Source organism: Betta splendens, chromosome 3, assembly GCF_900634795.4.
Source record: "Betta splendens chromosome 3, fBetSpl5.4, whole genome shotgun sequence".
Taxonomy (NCBI): domain Eukaryota; kingdom Metazoa; phylum Chordata; class Actinopteri; order Anabantiformes; family Osphronemidae; genus Betta; species Betta splendens.
In genome coordinates this window covers 1550912-1572320 of record NC_040883.2, presented here as the reverse complement: position 1 = coordinate 1572320, position 21409 = coordinate 1550912, and the positions used below count along the sequence as shown (strand labels likewise).

General features: G+C 47.5%; 1 protein-coding gene across 4 annotated transcripts in view; it reads right to left on the bottom strand.

Annotated features, from left to right (window-relative positions):
- Positions 1-21409, bottom strand: part of luzp2 (leucine zipper protein 2) — an 81346-nt gene that overhangs the window by 12181 nt on the left and 47756 nt on the right. For all 4 annotated transcript variants that reach the window (XM_029144348.3, XM_055507575.1, XM_041070006.2 and 1 more), the window contains 4 exons: positions 20328-20409; positions 17834-17896; positions 6847-6909; positions 911-973 (listed from right to left, as the gene is read on the bottom strand). In XM_029144348.3, the coding sequence (XP_029000181.1) occupies positions 911-973; positions 6847-6909; positions 17834-17896; positions 20328-20409 (271 nt within the window). The remainder of the gene's footprint in view (positions 1-910; positions 974-6846; positions 6910-17833; positions 17897-20327; positions 20410-21409) is intronic.

Sequence of the window (21409 nt, the reverse complement as noted above, 5' to 3'; positions counted from 1 at the left end):
TTGATATGTACAGCAGTGACATAACCAATTCAACGGGCTGTGGGTGAAGGTGCCTTGACTGACATGCCGCCTGTGAGGCTGATGACATTTCTGTATCTTGAGTGACTCTTCTCTACGCGTGCTCCCTCGTTCCCCACTGGGCAATCGAGCCGAGCGTATGGAGAATACAGATGAGTTTCCAGGAACAGCCAGAGGGTCAGTGGGACAGGATGAGGTTCCCTCTGTCGCTTTTCTCCTCCACTTCTGAAGACGTTTTATTGCACAAGACAACGATTATGATCGAATTAACACGAATCTGATGCAACTGCAAATCACAAAGACCAAAACATTCTGAAGCCTCCAGTGAAACGTTTGAAGGCAGGGGAGCAGAAATCCCAGACTTTTATCCCTCATCTGAGTCTGACACAGCTTTAGTAACGATGCTCTAAGGATCCACACGTTCTAAAACGCTATTAGATGGTGGCAGGAACTGCGACTGGGTCCGACCGAGGCCTGAGATCGACCTGTGTTCCTGTAAATGCCAGTAAATATTAGGTGAAAGCTGTGACCCCGCATTTGGTGGCGGCGAGGCCTGACGACAGCCGCTCGTCTGCTGCTGATTCTGCTGGACGGGGATTTGACCACGAGAGGAGACGCAGTGATACATGATCTCCCATATGATGCATTATTGTGTATCAGCTCCATCCACCGCCGCCTGCATTATTCACCCACTCACCTGCTGTGATTGAAAGGGCACCGGACGGAGCAGCACAGCTGACGCTGGAGGGACGGTGTAATTGCAGACTGAATTAATTGGAGTGTCTTCTGTGACGGGATCAACTTTTCAAGGTGGTCTGAAGTACCTGTTTACCCCCAGTCTGCTGCTACTATAAAGCCCCCCCACACAGCTCCCCCTTCAATTTGAGCTTACCTTAAAAATTAAATCCTTTTTCCCGTACCGCAGTTCTTTCAGTTGAGCCTGGATTTTTTTGGACTGCAAGAGGAAGATAAGGAAATAAGTGTTAGCTTATTCAAATAGCGAAATTGGTTTTAGATCACGTAGCAGGATTCTGCCAGCTGCAGCAGAAGACTCCTTTGTGAGTGTTCCCTGGGCAAAGCCTCGGCTTAAAGGAAGGCCCCACTGAGAGGAAGAAAATATCGCATCTCCCCTTCACTGAACTGCATAGTCCACACAATGATGCAGTCATGCGCTGGCGTCCGGCCCACTGTCTAAACCACAGTCCTTCCTCCCACTGCACACACGCAGCCTCCCTGGCTGCGACAGGAGCACGAGCGGCGCGTGAGCAGAGCTGCGCTCCACCAGCGTGACCGGTCCGGTCCGGTCCGGCCTCCAGACCGACACAGTCCACAGCCGGGGTCAAAGCCGTGTTACGGCAATGGACATTACACAGGCTGTGATGAGCAGGAGCTCAACCTGACATGAACCTCTGCCAAGGACGGCATCATCAGCGATGGCTCTGAACGGAGAAATGCCTCCTCTCTACTGTAAGCCACATCCTAAATGCCTTCGCTTCTGGCTCGGTTTTGTTGACACAGGCTGGAAAAATGTGACACGAGGTTTAATCTTTGACCAAAGCAAACTGAAGGCGATGCTGAGGGAAAAATCACTTCAATGGGGACCAGCTTGACAAACACATGTGCCTGTTATGAGATGCTTTATCTTGTTATTCTTTCTCTCAGGGTGCTTCCATGTCCCAAGACACTCATCTCTGTCTGTGTAAATAAATTCAAATATTGCATCCTGAGGCTGTGAGCAGAAAAAATGCAAGGTTAAACAAACTTGGAGCAAATTTTGAATTTCAACTCAGAGCAAACCTTGGATTATTTCTGAGGTTGTGACTTTTTCAGGTTGTGAAATGAAATGACAATAAATGAATTATATGTATCAGTGAAGCTTCTGAGCTGCTCTACGGCCGAGCAGTGAATCATATGAAGAGGCTACAGCGTCGTTCCAGAGCTGCGCGTTGGAGTGTTAATGAAGAAATGCAAATATCTGAGTCTCCAAATGTGCTGAGCCCTCAGAATTGCCAAGGCACTGCTCTGTTATTTACTCAAAATAAATCATGTGAGCTGTCTCATCGGCCCCAGAGAACGGCAGCAGCATCTCGCTCCTGCTGCTCCTGCTGCTCCGACTCTCACAGGGGTGGAGCCTGCATTTCAGATGCAGCCGTGCAGTAGTTTGTACCATTAGTGTAGTACAACGGCTCTTTGAAGCGTTTTGACAATATCCGAGCAATGAGTCATCTTCGTCATGAGGAAGATGACAAAACTGTTCAGGGTGGAAACACAACTGTGTCAGAAAATGCTGTCGTCCCTGGTTGATTCTTAATGAGATGATCAGAGAAGCAGACGAAGCTCAGTCAGCTCTGGTCTTAGTGAGAGTTGACCTCTGCTGACTAAAGAGTGTTGCCAACATCAGCTTCATGCAGCTCGTTTACACAAACGACTCACCGATCCTGGAAGTTACCTCTTCAATCTTTTTCCTGTTCCTGGAGGATCATTAATCTGTTTTACATCCTCGTACTGTGTTCCACACATGCTGTATATTGCAGATTAATTTTTCATTGCTTTTTTTATTGATGTGGAAGCATCCAGTGCAGCCTCACATAACGTTATTCCTAAAGTCTGGTGTAACAGCCTTTAAGGGTTTCTCATTATCCCAGTTCAAATGGCCGATGGCACTTTCAAACATGGAGTTCAAAGGGTGTGTGTGTTTACAAGTCAGGGTTTATGCTAATGTAGCTGTATTTCTATTCTCCTCTAGTCACTGCAGGAGTTTCAAGAAGGATGACGTCGTGCAGCCGGAGAACAACCCAGACCTGCTGCATGACGAAGGTGACCGGGCGTCGCTGGAGGTCAGGGCTGGAACACAGACCTGCTGCATGACGGAGGCGACCGGGCGTCGCTGGAGGTCAGGGCTGGAACACAGACCTGCTGCATGACGGAGGCGACCGGGCGTCGCTGGAGGTCAGGGCTGGAACACAGACCTGCTGCATGACGGAGGCGACCGGGCGTCGCTGGAGGTCAGGGCTGGACCGCCGCCACGTCACAGACCTGCTGCATCTTCTCGTTTAGACAGACTGGTCGATTTGTGAAGCGTGTTTGAAGGTGCAGCACGTTGAGGCTGGCACCCTCCATGTCCTGACTGAAGCAGCTGTCTTCAATCTGACTAATTCAAAGCCGTGAATGAAGCAGAGCGGCGCCACCGTGCTTCTGTTTTATTTAGAGGAGCTGCTCCTGCGTCCGTCTTGCAGGGTCCATTGAACAACGCTGCGTTATCACAGCACAGACGTCAAGTGTTGCTCGGCCTCCCAGTATTTGGCTGAATCACTGTCCAATTACACACGCTGCCTCCTTCCTGATCCCTGATTGGACTTATTAACTAACGAATGAATCAAGACTTGGGAATTCACACTTAGAGAAACGACAAGAACATTAGTTTGAGCCGAGAACATATTGTACAAGCCCCTTTGTTCCACACAAGCAAAGTGTATTAATGAAAGGAAGTTAGGAACATTTATTTAAATAATTGAAGCGCTATTAAAGAGCAGAGCTTTTTCTTTCTAGATCACTAACGGCCTCACATTACAAAAGATAATGAGGATGATGACTGTGCTCTCTTTAAAAAGCCCTTTAGAATCATTTACATTCACCTTGAAATCGGTCTCCACATGCATAAAGGTGCTCCGTTTGATCTGTACGAGTGGAGGTGACTAGATCTTTCCATTAAAAGCTGATGCAGGACTGAAATGGAATCCTGCTGATAACAGAGCTGAAACTCTGAAGCGTAACAATATCCCTCATCCTAATGATGACGCTGTCACGCTGGAGGAAGCGATGAGCAACAGACTGGACGATAAGGTTAATGTCATGTGTCGCTCTCCTTCACTGATCATTCTTCACCTCCACTCAGGTGTCGGGGTTATCGGAGGCTTCCTTCAGACGGGCTGCATGACATTTTCCCAATGCAACAGATAAGGAGCAGGAACAGTCGTGAGCAGAAGGCAGCAGACGCGGCGGCGGCGGCGGCGGCGGCGGCAAATTGAGCCGCAGCGCAGAGATGGAACATTTGCCTTCCAATTTAAACGAACAGCTGAGTTTGTTAAGCATTTGTGGGCGGTGAAAGGAACGAACCCCAGCGGAGTCAGGCCAGCGAGGCTCCGGACTCCACCTGCTGAGACATGATGGCCTCTTATTCATGTTTCAACTCACACCGGCTGCATGCGATTTGGTATAAAACACAGTATAGCTGTGATGAAGCACAGACGAGTGGAACCACAGGGTCCAGGTTTCATCGGCCGCTAACAGGTGAGAGTCCAGTCTGCTCATCACATACGGAACCATCACAGCCACTCAGACCACTGAGCCCTGAAAATGTGGAATTCATTTAAATGTAGATCTTCACTAGTGACCCGTCCTCACTCACTGAGGCATCACAGACTACAGACCTATTTAACTTTGCCTGTTTGTTCATCGCTTTCCTGACATTTGTTCTTATTTTGGCTTTTTGACAGGACCAAAATAAAATCCACTGAACGTGCGGCAGGTACATTTGCGCTGCTTTCAGGTGTTCTGACAAATGATTAATCAGGACAGATGAACTGATTGTTGGGCTGTAATCATCTGTCAGACCTGGAACCACAAAGCTCCACGGTCTGCATGTACTGTCATGATTGAAGACGCGGCAGGAACAAGAGGAGGACGCTGTAGCTGCTGATGTGCATCGCGCCTGTGTCAGTCCGTCTGATTCCAACACTCCTCCTGTGTGTGTTTACTCGGCTGGAAACTGGGTTGTTTGTTACTACGATACAGAAGAACAACCATTAGGAGCAGAAAGGCTCCACCTCATCTGAGTTAAATCCTCAAATAAATGAGCAAAATACACAAAGAAAAATGTGTCGAACCACAAAAAACAAGCTAGAGCTTAGAAAGTTCCTCCAAAGCTGATCCGGTTTAATCTACAGTAAATTCTAAGGACAATGATCCAAAGCTGTGGTTTCATATTCATAGATATGATCCTAAGCGCTGTTTAAACTGCTCTGGGGATTCTGAAGCCTGAAGAGATGATGTTTCTACGTGTTTTAACAAGTCCCCAAAGGTTCCTTTAGGTCCCACTTTAAAGTTGTGGTCCAGGGCAGCGCAGGACGCTTCTGTTGAGCCGGGCCTGAACCAGAACTTCCTCTCTTTAGAGAAAAGCCTCGCAGGAGCTGAGAGCAGACGCACGCTCCAGCTTTGACACCTGCCAGTCACAGCGTGCGCTCATCACTGGACGCCAGGCGCCGGCGGCAGAGAAGCCTGGATGACGCGGGTCCTAGAGATCAGCTGTGGCCACTGGAGTCCCACAGGCGGCCAGTGTTTGAGTGGACGGCAGCGTTTCTAGCTTCCGGAGCTCAACGCCAGTGGAGGAGGCGGATCTCTGCATCACACAGTACAGCCTCTAGTCTCATCACTGGTTGCTGCTGTTTGTAGGAATGGTCCAGCTCAGACGCTGACAGACAGCTTCAGGACCTCCTCGCTGGCTTTGCACTCGGCCCAACTCTTTCCTGAAGTGTTAGAATCAGGCCTGGCCGCGTAGTCAAATGTGGCATCTTCATCTCAGAGTGTGAATATTTGATGGCACTTGGACAACTCCAGCGAGTGAAGTGTCGGGGGACGTTCAGCTGGAAGATTTGAAGGAGGAAAGAGGCCTGAAATTTCCAGCATTAATTTCCTGCATCAGTGGAAACTTGGGAAGAAGGTTTCTGGGTCGATGGAAGGTTTCAAAACACAAAATGGACGACTACGCTGGTGTGTGTGGCCGCTTAAGGCTTGGTTTACCTCGCTGATGGGTTTTAGACGTAGATAAACAGTAGTATACATACTGTAGCTGCGCCGGCTACACTGTCATTAGCATCAGTTACAGCTAATGCGTCTCATAATAAACTATCTGCATCCTAGCATTTATCTCCAACCTGCTGTTGTTGATGATAACCTGCAGCCTTTCCAGTAAATCACTGACACTTCATTTCTCCACAAACGTGACCGATAGCCGAGTGGAAGTAACACAGTCTCTCTGGACTAGTGATACTTTGACTGATGAGGGGGTGTCATGCAAATTCAGAAATCCTGGAACACGGCTTGGACAAGGAGGAGACGCGTTAGCAGTCACTGTGGGTTTTGTGCCAGCTTACACGTCTGATCTCCTCATCCCACGTTCTACATCCAGAAAACCTTAAATCCTCTGATCAGCTGCTCCTCTCTTTGCTCCACACTTGTAGTTAAAATCTAGTTGACATGGAAGCTGTTATTGGTATTTTTGCCAGATTGTGGAACAGCTCATGCTTCATTCACTTATTTTCAAGTGCACATAATTACAAAATGATATATTTGCTTCAGCGTTCGTCGGCTTCACGCTGCTTTCATGATGTAAACCCTTGGTCTACAGTAAACAGCTTCATACAGGAACCCACTGTATAACTGCATTACTATTCAGCCTGCGCCTCCACTCCACAGCAGCAGCTGCACTGACTGGGGTATGTCATCAGCGCTCCCGCTGGAGCCGCTGCACGGCTACGCTACAGCCTGAGCGCTGGTCAGCAGGAAGCCGACAGCTCGCGGCTTCGCTGCTGGAAGCACTGGCAGAGCTGAAAGAGCAAAAAGAGGCCACAGCAGAAGGAAACGGATGAAATGTCCTGGAATCTGCGCTCGCTGCAGCGGATGCGACCTCACGAAACCTGTAGGTCTGTGCTCCTTCTGGGTTTTCATGTGAATCAAGAACCCAAACCAACAGTGATTCACATGCTTCATGTTAGAAGGGTGGTGATTGCATGTGACAGTGGTGCAGAATTAGGAGACTGAAGCTCTTACCTCCTCGGCGTAGGCGTCGCAAAGTTTGTTTCCAGAGAGCAGCTTATTTTTCAAGCTCTTATTCTGAAAGAGAGAGAGAGAGAGGGAGGGAGAGAGAGAGAGAGAGAGAGAGAGAGGTTGGTGGCGTGTGGTGGAGCTGAGCGGCTCCAGCAGGTCTGCGGGTGCACAGACGCTGGATCAGCAGGTGCGCGGCTCACTCTGCTTTTCAGGTTAGATGGAAGAGTGGTCAGAAGTGGCGTGTCTGAGGATCTGAGAGCGCTCTCAGGATCAGACCCGACCGTCTGAAAGGTCAGGAATGCAGCTCAGGGCGCCGCTGAACTTTAAGCGTGATCAGTAAAGCTTTAAAAACATTTGACTGGCAGCCAGTGGACAGGAGCCAAATCGGGGCCAAAGGGTCTCATTGTTTGCTGCCTGTTCACATCCTCGCTGCATTTTTATAAACAACCTGGAAACAGAAGAGGGATTTCCTTATTTAGACACAAATTCCGTGTTGCATTCATTTACATGAGGTTTGTTCAAGCATTAATGACCATCCGCAGGTCGGAAGGTTATAAAGTTTGAATCTTAGCTGTTGAACTGCAATCATCTCTTTTTTAAATGCAATAGAAAACAAAAGCCTCATTACTGAAGCTATAAAATGCAGAAAAAGACTTTTGGTTCGACACATATGCTGAGTTCAGCCTGACTGAAGGGCTTCTGGCTCCAGGCTGGTGTGAAACACGTGATGAGACGATCAGAGGACACGAAGGAGGGAAGAGTCCTTTGTAATTGACAATGATCTGTTAGTAGAACCAACCCGGTGGTTAACTTAAATTAGCCATTTGGACGTGGAGACGACCCAATAAAAGGATACGATCAACCGTGGCCAAGCACTTAACGCAGGGTCATTGAAGGCAGATTGAACCGCACTGACTCCGAAATAAAAGAAACAAATGCACGAGTTTCCTTTCATAATAACTGAATGTTTAGAGGCTCAACGTCCCTTCAGGTCCAACCTCTGCTGCTTTTAAATGGAACTGGACTCGTCTTCATAGCAACCAGTCGAGGTTTATCTACAATCTTTATTAACTCAACACATTAAAGATTCTTAATGAGTTTATCAAGGAGATAATTAACTGCAGTCGTGGGTCGGTTCTTCACACCCACTGAGCACAACTTAAGTGAGAGCGATGAATAATTCATTCATCAGCTTTAATTCCACAAAACTAAACTTAATGACCAAAAGCTGTTCAACTGTGGCTCTGCAGAGCAACTGCTCCTCGCTCTTCTCCAGCAGACAGTACATACACACCAAATGAACTTTATTTATGCTCCTCAACAACAAGCCTCCTACTCTGTACTCGCTTTGCATGTGAAGGGCTTCGAGTGAGACCTAATAGACTTTAAATCGGGTTCTAAACGCTAGCAGAACTGCGCCGATGCCGCTGGTCTTTTATTCACCGGGAGTAAAACGTATCTACTACTGGAAACAGTCAAATGTAGTCAAATGACCAAAGTTCATCGAAATCCACAGAGATGCAGTGTTTATTTCATCATTATATAAAACACTGATCACAATACATGATTAATACGGTCTAAGTTTAGTAAGTAGCTTCACTGCAGCAGCAGGTGTTCCTGTGGAAATGTGACACTGCTTGAAGCCATCATTGCTTGTAGCTGGCACATAAATTCATTTACGGTAGGTAGATCTAACACACTGGCCTCATGTTGCCGTGCTCATGATATATTGGCTGCTTGATGCTGGAGACAGCTCGGTGTTATTGGGTGATGGCTTGGCTGTGAACCACAGGGACAGTTTGGATTTGGAGGGTGGGGCAGCGGCCGCATCCACCAGCTGGTCCTTGACATCTACTTATAAATGATGTGGCCACTGCCACAACTCTCGCTTTGTGTAGCAGCACATACTGACTGTCCTGACAATTTCATGCTTGATGGCAGCCATTCACAACCCATCTGGGCACAAATAAAGTTAGAAGGATCTATTGAGCTCGTTTATTATTGAGCCATGGCAACGAGGATGTGGGTCTGACGCAACAGAAACAGGACAAGCACCGCCTCCTCGTTAGTCAAATTTAAAAAGCTTGAAAGCAAACCATAAAAACAGCAACAGCAAAAGGTGCGTTAGCATCGGTCGTCACCTCCTGCTTAACTCTGGCAATGAAAGCGGAGCCGTGCAATTACACTAATTACTTAACCGTTTATTTACATTCACGTGATTTGCATAATCTATAACAGTAAAGCAATGTGCCACTTAATTCTCATCACCACCAGCAGAGAATGCAAAAGGCAAGGCTCACTTCAGAAGCTGCTTTCACACCATCACACACTAGCGTCGCATAGCGTCTCCTCAGGAGGGAGGCGCCGGAGCAGCACCGCTGCTGAGGTGCCGCCGTCCGAGGACGCGGGAACCAGCAGCGTTGAAGAAAGACGCAACTCAGCCCCATTCAGAGCGACGCAGAGCGACAGAGCGTCCTGCTGAACGCGACGCAGACCGTCCTGCTGAACGCGACAGAGCCTCCCGCTGAACGCGACAGAGCGTCCTGCTGAACGCGACAGAGCGTCCTGCTGAACGCGACAGAGCGTCCTGCTGAACGCGACGCAGACCGTCCTGCGGAACGCGACAGAGCGTCCCGCGGAACGCGACAGAGCGTCCCGCTGAACGCGACAGAGCGTCCTGCTGAACGCGATACAGACCGTCCTGCTGAACGTGATACAGACCGTCCTGCTGAACGTGATACAGACCGTCCTGCGGAACGCGACAGAGCGTCCCGCTGAACGCGACAGAGCGTCCCGCTGAACGCGACAGAGCGTCCCGCTGAACGCGACACAGACCGCCCTGCGGAACGCGACAGAGCGTCCTGCTGAACGCGACAGAGCGTCCTGCTGAACGCGACACAGAGCGTCCTGCTGAACGCGACAGAGCGTCCTGCTGAACGCGACACAGACCGTCCTGCGGAACGTGACAGAGCGTCCCGCTGAACGCGACACAGAGCGTCCTGCTGAACGCGACACAGAGCGTCCTGCTGAACGCGACACAGAGCGTCCTGCTGAACGCGACAGAGCGTCCTGCTGAACGCGACAGAGCGGGCTGCTGAACGCGACACAGAGCGTCCTGCGGAACGGGACAGAGCGTCCTGCGGAACGCGACAGAGCGTCCCGCGGAACGTGACAGAGCGTCCTGCTGAACGCGACAGAGCGGGCTGCTTTTGTCCTAAAGCCTCATTCCCAGGACCGCGGCGGCTGGACATCAACATCTACACAAACCGTTGGAACACAGTTGATATCCAGTGAAGGACTTCATCAGCAGCTAAATGGCAGCTCACTCCAGTTATTTTCACACATTAGAAAGTGTGGATGTGATGACAGCTCCTGACGGCGTCCATCTAGGTCAAGTTTCACACATCACTGTTGATCTCTTTAGCCTCGCTGGGAAGTCTCCCACAAACACACTCACTTATGGAGCCGCTCTGTTTTTCATGCATTGGAATGATGTCAGTGGGACATTTCACATATTTATGTTTCAAACTAGTTTAATGTACACTGTTAAACAGGTCAGAACAAACCTGCAAAGTTGACAACTCCAAAAGAAGCCAGTGAGTCACCTCAGCCACGACCCAGGAGGGTCAAGCAAACAAGAGTTGTCAAAACCGATTTCATCTTTAAAGGTCAATAAGCTTCTCGTAAGACAAAGAAAACTAAATGACAAGATGTATTTGTTGCATCACTGCTTTAAGTCAAATGTAAAATTTGTCTCCATTAGTCACGTCAATGAAAGGCCACAGTAAACGACGACCACAGACAGAAACAGGGGCGGTTTTTTCATTAGTCGTCCAAAAAGCCCCAGGAAACAGAACACAACACGCATCTGACCACAGCTCCAGGCCGAGGTTTATGAGTGATGCAAAAGAAGACGTGCTTCTGTTGTCAACAAGACAGTGACGGCGTAGAATGACCCAATAACACCAGTCCCAGTGGAAGCAGCGCTCTAAAGCTGCCTCCACTTTAAGATAATACTCAATCATATTCTCCAGATCTTTTATTTCACGTAATAATTCCAGCTTCACTATTCAGCCTGCTTCGATTTGCCTGTAAACTCTTACTACCTGCTGCCTGTGGTTTATGGCTTTGTTGAAATGGGTGCGAGAACCAGCTTTCAAGCAGTACGAGCTCATCATTCACTTTACACTAGTGAGAAGAGATGTTTGAGAAGATGGACTGGAAACCAGTGGGACCAGTTAGTTTCCTACAGTAACTATGAAATGGAAACGTGGTCATGTTTAGCACCAGAGCTCAGGAACTGACCCCAGGCTGCAGCGCTCGTCAGTCTCAGAATGATGACGCTGACCTCTGACCTGAGGCTCAGTCACGTTTCCTGTACAGAACGGGACCTTGTTCCCGTCTCCTGAGGCTCAAACAGCTGCCGTGTGATCGGCCAACAGTGCATTAACGTTGTGACCGATGACGCTGCTGTTTTAGTCGTAACATTTATGAACCACTAACTTGTTAGAATAATCTATAATGTGACAGACGGGAACTCAAACCTGGAGCCGCTCACGCGTGGCGACGCCCCAGCAAATATTCTGACACGCCAGGAATCGATCTCATCATGTGGGAGCAGGATCGTTGGACAAGTGGTAAAAGCAGTGAGGCGAGAACAAACGGACTCAAACTGAGTGGGAATCTGTTCAGCGTGTGCCTGAATTTACTGCAGCCTGTGATAAACATTTCATGTTTCATGGAGTGGCCTCACTCCAGAATTCTTATTATTTTTCCCAATTACAGCACATTACTCTGCTGTAAAACTAACACTATGACTAAGTGAAGCAGCTTGAAGACTGGTTTGACTCAAATATACCGGGCGCCTCTAAGATTCTAAACCATGTTATGATTCAGCAACTGACAGTAAGTACAGTAACACTTGTCACTGCTCATTTTGTGCAGGTCATAGTAAATCAGGCAGTAAACACCTGGGTCCTTAATAAACATGCGTATGTTTGCTTTCATTTGCTCACGTCCTTATTTCTACTTTCATTTCTGGCTTCACCTCCTGAAGCTTTGCTTTCAGATAATAAAGGATTTGACTTCATAAATGCTAAACGCTTCCCCATGTTCAACGGCCACATATTAGAAAAACACTGGCAGAAGCCTCTTTAAGCCTCAGACACCTGAAGAAGCTCATGTAATTACTGCAAACAAAGCGTTTATCCACACATCTGTGACTAGTTGCTGTATTTACACCAGATAAGCCAATGTTTCTATCAAGATAATAGAAGCAATACAAACGCTTATCTCTGGATTTGATTGCGAAGTCAGGGGTCTCCATGGCGAGCAGGCAGACGAGACTTCTAATTTGCTGCATGCAACCAATTAACAGTTTTCATGAAGCTTCAATAATTGCTAATCAAGAAGCGGTTCAGAGCGGAGGAAGCATGAAGGCTCATTCTCAAAGCTGTTTTCATGACATGACCTTTCAGGGTTGTTTCAAAGGGCGACGTTTACTCCACATTCCAACACGAGTACATGGAACATGCAGGAGTCTGATGGAGGAGGACTCAAACCGAAATCCTGCATTCTGTATAAGTTCATTGTAACTTTAAGGACAAAATCTGCTTTGCTAAAACTTTCATCTGTACATTTAAAAGTTTATTGTTCTAAAAGTTTTTTGTGTTTATGATGTGAGGCGTTCCAGCGACGTCTCTACATTCTGATGGAGCAGCCTCCGTGTTTGTTCAAGCAGCCTTTGGCTAAAACAAAGTAAGAAAAAACTGAAAATGTAATTTTCTGAACATCTCAAAGAAATGTTTGCAGTCGCTGCCGTCATCGGTCTTGAAGCACTTGGATGTAAAATAGAGCATCCACTTTATAGTGTCACAGCTGAAAACCAGAGAAAACTGGTCACTTGTCTGGAAGCTGGGAGCCAGAAATCAATATCAGTGGCAGACTGTGAGGAATAAAGCAGCGCCGCTAAGTGACAGCATGACAACAGCCCTCTGAACACATGCAGCCTGTCTTTACCGCTCTCACACAAGTTTTTATCATTTGAGTTCAGAGCCGGCACCCATGAAGCCACAGAGTGAAAACCTCATACTGAGTGCAAAACAATGTGGAGAATGACATAAATATAATCCCTCTCGTCGAAGAAAGTCTGAGACTTATGCATAAATGTAGGAGTTGGCAGCAGGTGGCTGAGTTGCCCTGACAGACATCCCACACACTGCAAATGAGGAAGTATGATTTTTCACTCCAAGTTGATGCAAAGCTCACAGACGAGTATCGCCTTGATGTCGGGGGGAACTTTGTGGCTGATGGTTACTTCGCTTTCACTGTGGAGCTGAGGGTTGATTTGATTCACACTTTTACAGGAGAGCGTTTTAAAGCGAGTCCCACGAGGCCTCGCGTGTTGGTTCAAGAGGATTCTGAGCCGGCGCCTCAGAGCCGTGGACCGGTGGGCGGCGCTGGTCAACGCTCAGCTGAGCTCTGGCCCGATGCCTCTGTGCCAGCAGGACGGAAAGACTGCAACTGCATCACTGCATTCGCACACTATCAACTAATGTTTACTTCAGATTAAACCAGCATCATTTTGCGAACATTTTCCACATCAACTGTCCAAATATTCCCTAAAAACTATGTAATAAACAGGCCAGCAGCTCCAGCCCCAGATTCATGCATCATCGCTATGACAACGATCCAGGCTCCAGGGGCCAGGGCTGATCTAACAGATTATCACTTACAGCATAAACATTCTATTAAAATACGTCCCTGTTAATTGAACGGCGCTCGAAGGGTTGTTGAAGCGCAGCTGTTGTTGAGTCTCTGACTGATGAGCTACGATCTCCAGCTGTTAACATCAAACAGCAGCAAACGCTCCTTGTGTGGACTCTCGCACATTTGATCATTGTGTTCACTGCTCTCATAGAAATAGAGAAGATCAGCGTGTTGTGTTTTGATTGTCACACAAACTGCACCAAAAAAGACAAATCATCCAACTGCTCTCAGATATTATGAAACCGCAAACAGCTAAATGTGAATGTGGCAGAGATTCGAGGCTCGTTCCCACATTTCACGTTACATGAGAAATGCCTGTTGAGGTTCTTGGTGTGAATGCTTTTTGCTTTGAATCCTCATATTAGTAGGAGACACTCAACCAACTTCATGACTGAAGCCCTGTCCCTCACCCTGTTACATCTGCTCACAGTGTTTGTGCACAAACACGGACGAGCTGTGATCTAATGAGGAAAACGACCACGGCGATGGGATCTCTGGATGTGGACGTTTCAAGAAGCTGCTCACACCTTGACGTCATCTGTTGCATAAGCAGCGCTGCTGCTGCTGATGAATCAGCAATCAGCAGCAGAACTGTCAGGCAGCGTCCCCGGCCTCCACCAGCCCAGCGTGCGGCCTCACCCACATCACAGACAGGGCTTAAATCCACTGCCGGTCTGATCCGCAGCGCTGATGGCATCTAAATCCCCCAGGGTTTCACCTAAAACCTCCGCCTCCACTTAACTGTACGGCTCTTCATACTTGGCTGTAAAAACATTGGAGCCGAGTCCCGACCTGTTTTCCAGACGAGGCCTCTCCACAGTTCCTCAGAAAAGCAAATCAATTCCTAAACAGCTCTGAACAAAAAGCCCCAAACAGCGAAGCCAATGATGCGCCAGGCTTTCAATCCTCCAGAAGCAGCTCCTCCGTTCGGAACAAGCTTCCTGTCAACGCCACACTCATTTCTTTAATGTGGCACATGTTAAATAATGGTTTCACGACTGCAACAATACTCTGTTTACCACTGAAGCCACAGCCGATTAGTGAGCAGTTGATCCAGGCACAGATCCTGGAAGAGTGTTCACTTCTAAATGTTTATGACGTGATGGAGAAGAGGAGAGAGCTCCAAATCGCACTCCACCGAACGCTAAGCTCTCACTGAAATCAAGTGTGCAGATTCACTGACAAGCTTCCTGGAGACCCCGAGCGCTCGGCGGACGGAGAATCAATGCAGCCTGTGGAGAGCGGAGAGATCAGAGCCTCTTAGTTCTGGGAACAGTGGGAAATGAGCATGATGTCATCAAATGAAACTCCGAGGGATTATGTGAAACAATGTGAGCAGGTCTGAGGCTGGATGGATGGACGGATGTGCTTAACAGTATTTAACCCAGGCTTAGTTCAGCGTCAGGCAGATTCCAGGGCTTCCAGGGTCAGCATAAAAAACAAACGCAGTCCCATGTGTCCTTCATGCGCTGCTACAGGCTCTCAGGTCCAGCGTCACAGGTGCTGATGCTGTCAGTCCTGCTGTTCATTACTGTAACCGGCTGGCGTCATTGTGTGTCAGCACTCGCTGCCTTCAGCCTGTCAGGCTTCACATGTACGTCTGTGATTATGGTAATGCAGCGGTCACTCAGCTGAGTCATGTACCGGTGGAGCAGTGAGGCCGTATCTCCAGGCTCCGTGTGCAACAATATCAAACGACATTTACTTCCTGAACAAACCAAGGAAAAGCCTCAGAGATTTACACATTTATAGAAGTCCTTGATTTGACGTTTGTATTTTATATAAACATCATGGTGATAAGTTTCCAATAACCATAGATGATTCATTAGTTATTAAGCAAATCTAAACTTTCCACCACCGTGTTTGACACATTCCTGGTATCAAATTGAGTCTTTATTCAGCTTTGTGATGTTTTTCTTTGCTGCTGCTGATATTAAGTTTTCTAACAACCTGCTTTCCTTTTTCTGCCTGATTCATTTTCCAGTCACTCTTTTCCTGTAAGACTTACAGAGATCCAGTAAAAGCGCTGCTGTGTGGTTTTTGTCCGTCATTTAGTTGTGAAATTGCATCAGAAAAGAGAAGAGACAATGACACGATGCCATCTTAGATCATAAAACATCAGCATTAGCAGCAAGGAGCTGCGTATGTGACAAAGCTGTCTATTACGATGCTGTGTGAGAATGTGATGAATCCCAGCAGGATCCAGGTCAGTCTGTAAATCACTCTCTCTCACACTACTCATAATAAGCCCTGAAAGCAAATCATTGGTAATGACTTCACAGTGAATTGCAGCTGTAAGGCTTCCCCACTGACAGCGCAACACAATTCACAGAGATGTGCAACATAAAAACACATCTTAAAAACTAATGCTGGCATAAACAAACCAGGGAGGTTGTTTTACAGATGTTCCTCTCAGCCCTTTTAGGAATTTACACACAGACTCATATTTCCCACGCTGTGTTTCCTCAACTGATTAAATACAAAGAGCTAAAACTCAAATAAATCAAATACATTTCTGTGTAAATCCTGTTTCCATGACAGTCATCATTTTGAAAACACAGTAAGTACTGTCTGATCATCACATACTGTATATGAAGCTGTAATCGGGCCTAACAAGCGTCTCTGGTGGGGACCTGTGATCACATAGTGTCAATACTTTAGGCTTCGTCGGCCCACGGCAGCGAGGGGAGGGAAGTGTAGCCCAGAGCCAGTGAGTGAACTCTGAGGGAGTAAAGTGATAACGCTTAAACAATTCTGACCTTTGGGTTTCTGCACATGAGACGTTTCTGTAATGCACACAAGTGTAAGAGATGCTGGGAAATGTTGCTCATGATTCCCTGCATGTAGCCGGGACTTAAATGTCAGAGAAACTCCCAGACTTCTATTGACCTGTGTGACCCAACGTGGAGAAGCCTCTGTACGTGCACCTGCAAAGCCCAAATATCAGGAAGCAGCAGGGCAGCGATGAGCGACGCCTGCTCTCCTCCCATCTGATTAAAGCCCATGAGCCTTTAGCTGCTGAGCTGAAGCATTTTAACGCCAATCGCACTAGCGACTACAGCGTGGTTCGCTGTGGTTCAGGTCAAATGGTTGGCAGCACTATTTGCCAGCTCCTCTGACGAGATTAGCTCACATCAACGCCGAGCTGATGCTAATGAGGTTTAGCAGGAAGCCTGTGATCGTAGCGTGTAAAACATACATCCATGCAGAGTGCGTGTGATAAACATCAAAGTTCCTCTTCATGCCTCCGTTCTCGTTACTGGCTTCAAGATGTTGTTTAAGAGTGCAGGATGTGTGTAATGGTGTTCATTAGAGTCCAATCATGGCCCGATTCATGACTCATTTAATCACTTAACGTGATCGGCTGCACAGCATAACAGCATCTACCGTCACCTGCTGGGAAAATCTCTGGATTGATTATAGAAGTGTCTCGCGTTCGCCTGTGATGACCCCCCACAGAACCCAGTCTGAACCGGTTCAATACGGAACATTCTCCAACATGCATCCAAACCCGACCGGTACCTGAGTTCTGACACGTTTTCAGAACCTAAAACAACAGTTAGCGCTGCCTGCTTAATCCCACTGTCTGAGCTGAGCTTTCTGGGATTACGGCGCCTGCAATAAGCAGACGAATGCACGGCGAAGGCAGCTCTGTGGTCTGTTGGGGCTCTGTTGGTACCACTACTACAGTGATGCATAGATAAGTACGTCTGTTCAGGGAAACATGGGAGTTCCTTTTACTCCTCCATCTTTTTATGCCTCTGTATTTATCTGTCTGCATTAGTGAGATGTAGTCATATAATCCAGCTGCTAAATGACGGTGTGTTATCATGGATTACCTCATGCACCACCGGGAAGAACATAAAGTGATTAAATGAGCTGAGCTGTAGCAGCGACCACACGGTCTCTATAGTAACGGAGGCCGTTTTAAAATTAGCTCAATGTTTTGGTTGCCATGTTTTCGCTGTTTAAGAGGTTGCAGCTAACAACATGTGAGAAACCTGCACCATAAACATCGTCCTCCTTCAAAGGTTACGGCGTGAAAGGAGTTCAGGCCACGCTGAAATGAAGACGTGTGACGCACACACACTGCAGCGCAGTCCGTCAGATCTGTACATCACTGAAGTCCTAACACACGCGTCCACTGGATACGCTGAAGGACGATGGAGTTACTTTACACCTCGGCGGAGATGATGCTTCGTGTCTGCAGGGTCTGACTCACCTCCTGCTGTAAATCCTTGATGATCTTGGTTTTTTTCTCCATCTCCACTTTCAGAAATTTAATCTGAAAACAAAAAATGATCACAACAAATATTCAGTAAATTCAAACGCAATGTTTGAACAAAATATGATCACAAACCCACTGTCTGTCTCTCAGTACTTTGAATTCCCCAGTTTTCTAAACTAAACAGCCAACGCTATGTTTTGCACAGTCAATAAAAAAAACAAAGCAGTGACGTCTTGTTTACAGAAGAATATACAGGAGCTGCTTCTAAATAACTAAGATGTCGACATTAACCATGTCTCAGTCTGACACTGAGCACAACAAACACAGGCAATAATAGTCAAAAAATGTCTGAAGCTACTGGATTAATGCTATGCATTTATCATATATACTGTATGCAAACAAGGAGAATTCCCACTTGCAGCATAACATTAGTTTTAAAGTCACATTTTTCCAGATTTCAACCCTGGGGAACTCACACATCAGCACATCAGCTGACTCACATCCCTAAACAGCAGAACAACTTCAAAGGTCGTGTTCAGTCAGTGTCGCTGCCCTCGAGAGCAGGAGAGATTCATAAGACAGAAGCAGATGCAGAACCAAATAAACGGAGAACGGAGGCCGTGCAGTCATGAGCAGGTGAACGTTCTGCCTCAGCGCTGGCGAGGACGTTTACAGTGACTGATATTCAGCTTTCAGCTGATCATCAAACCTCAAGATGCTGAACAAATGACATGTTGCCTGACACGTGACGCGCAGTCATTCCTTCATGCAGCGGCCTGATTTAACAGGCCTTATGCGGATCATGTCAGAGATATTTGATCATGGGCTCAGCATGTCTTGCCGATTGTGCAGCCAGACACAGGTTCGAACACCTGCAGATGGCAAATTGCTGCCACGGCTGTTGTAAATCTCAGGCAATGAATTGTGAGAGAGAGACAGAGACGGGCGACTTTCACAATGAAAAGCGTTGTCCTTGAGAGGTCATCCAGATAAAACAGAGGGCAAAGAGGGAGCCGTTGACGGGGCTGGTGACCTCATGCCAGGTATCCACCCCGGGGAGCAGTAAACTAAGTTGACTCACATCCCCAAGCAGAGCACGATAACATCAAGCTTCATGTTTGAGGCTTTCAGTCACCGTCACAGCCCCGAGGAACGGCTTAAAATGGTGCAACCAGGAGAAAGCAGCGCTGCACAGGTTCCAACGGGCTCCACTCGGAAAACCAGGCACGGCTCATCTCACTGCTGAACTGCTGAATAGTGGACAGACTGAGGAGCGGCTGGTGTCCTGGTGCATTTATGCTGCACATTCTGTTTCTTCTATCAATTACATGAGCTCCACCTGTGACTTACTGTGTGTGTGTGTGTGTGTGTGTGTGTGTGTGTGTGTGTGTGTGTGTGTGTGTGTGTGGCATTTGCATGATGCAGAGGCGTTACAGTACCTTCACTTCTCACTTGCAACGGTTGTGATAAATACCATTTAACAAAACATAAATGTCAAAGTAGAACATTCATCCCTGGACGGAGGGAAAGGGCAGAAATGTCACATGAAATTTAACGCGCCTATTGTTTATCCTGCAGAGGGATCGCGGTCGTTGTGTGCATACAGTAAGAAGTCGTAAGTTTCCTGCAGGACTGGAGGTAAAAAGCACATTATTACACGGATACTGAACCAGGGACCGATCACGATCCCACCGAGATTCTAGTTCACCTCATTTGTCTCATTCAGTGTGTCATTTTCTAATTATGCATATTAACACAATCTACATGTTTTAGTGTCTAGAAAAGTTATTCTGAGCTAATTCGACATTAATGCTTGTTTAATTAATTCACAAATGAATTATTATATTTGTCATAATCACTGAAGTGAGGAAATGTAACATTCTGCGCTGCCTTTGAATTGATTTCTGTAATGTTACCAATATAGTGTGAGAAAGAATTGTTGGTCAAGCAGTTTCAGCAGTAATTTCATTTAATGAATTCGTTCCAGCTCAGAGACTTGTTCTGTGTAGAGACACAACTCATCTAAATAAGTGACAAATGGCTTTTTGGTTGGATTTGCTGAAGCACGTTGCTTCTCCTCAAGGAGTCACACATTTTAACTCTGGATCCGTGCAAGTACATTAGGATCTGCATACGTCTGCAGTGACTCCAGCGTGTGTGGGCTGGACTTAAACAGTGGCTTAATATTTCAGGAGTGGAAAGTAACTGATGAACAAACATATAAAGTGCTATAAGAGCGGCGTTGGTTCGGATCTGTAGGATTCTGATCTGAACCTCGGCAGAACCCATTTCAGCTCCAACAAAGCGTCAGTATCTGAGTGTTTCAATCAGGTGCTGAGGCAGGAGGGGAGGAGGCAGGAGGCGAGGAGGCAGGAGGCAGGAGGCGAGGAGGCAGGAGGCAGGAGGCAGGAGGCTGCTAATGGGTGGATCGGGGGGCGTGTGGCAGGTGACGGCGGCCTGGAGGAGGCTCAGGTGGGCTCCGTCTTACCGTGGCCTGCTGCTTCTCCGCTCTCTCGTTGGCCTCGTCCAGCTGCTTCTGCAGGGCTGCCTGGAGGGACTTCATCTCCTCTCTGTCAAGTGGGAGGGAAGCGAGAAACACTGTTAGCACATCCTCCTCACATCCTCAGAGGCCCCTAAACGTCTCCCTTAAATATACCTCTGCCCACGTACACTTGGAACACATTAATTTAGAATGATGCCGTTTGTGAACAAATATGTTGATTGGGTTCAAACATAATCAACTGTGTGAGAATCAAATTTCAGTTTAACGTCTTCACCTTCGGGAAGCGACAGTAATGAATGGATTCCAGCACTAGCACCAGTTAGGAGTTAAGCAGGGAGGTGAAGATTCAGCATCTTCACCTCCTTTATTTCCACTATTTATTCACGTCTTCTTCTGCTCGGAGACGTCCAGGTTTCCTTCAGGCAGGTTCTATTTCTCACCTGCCTGAAGGCTTGTTAGTGGACATGAAGCCCCTCCCACCGCATCAGGTGGGTTCTTTGAGGGCACAGGACGGTGATGATGCGTGTGTGGCTCCATGTGCTCCTGTCCTGACGTCAGGCTTCAGGGCTGCACGCGTTCCTTCAACCCCTCTGCTCCTCCCTCCACCGTGCGTCTACCAGGTCCAAGCTCGTTTACACATCACTCACACCTGTTCTCCTTTTCTGTTCCATCTTACGTGTGTTAATGATTCCTGTGGTTCAGCTTCCGCCCGTTTGCTCAACAGTTGCTCATCTCTAACAAACACCTACGCACATTTCATACTTGCAAAGTCAGTAGGAGTCGGATCAGTGCAATGATCATATGCTGCGTTTGAATCACTGCACACTCCATGAAGACCACTCATTCATTATGACTCACTAAGAATGTCAACGCTTCACACCACTGCGGACGTTTCAGCAGCTTTGATGGAAACAATGCGACTGAATTATGATTCAAGTGATGTGGTTCAGTGGATTCGTTCGCACTTGTAAGAATCACATCAAGTCAACGGAGTCAAAGTCAAGGTAACAGCTATTTAGCGTTAGCGCTGGGGCTGCAGCGTGTGACGTGGTTGTCAGCCAGCGGTG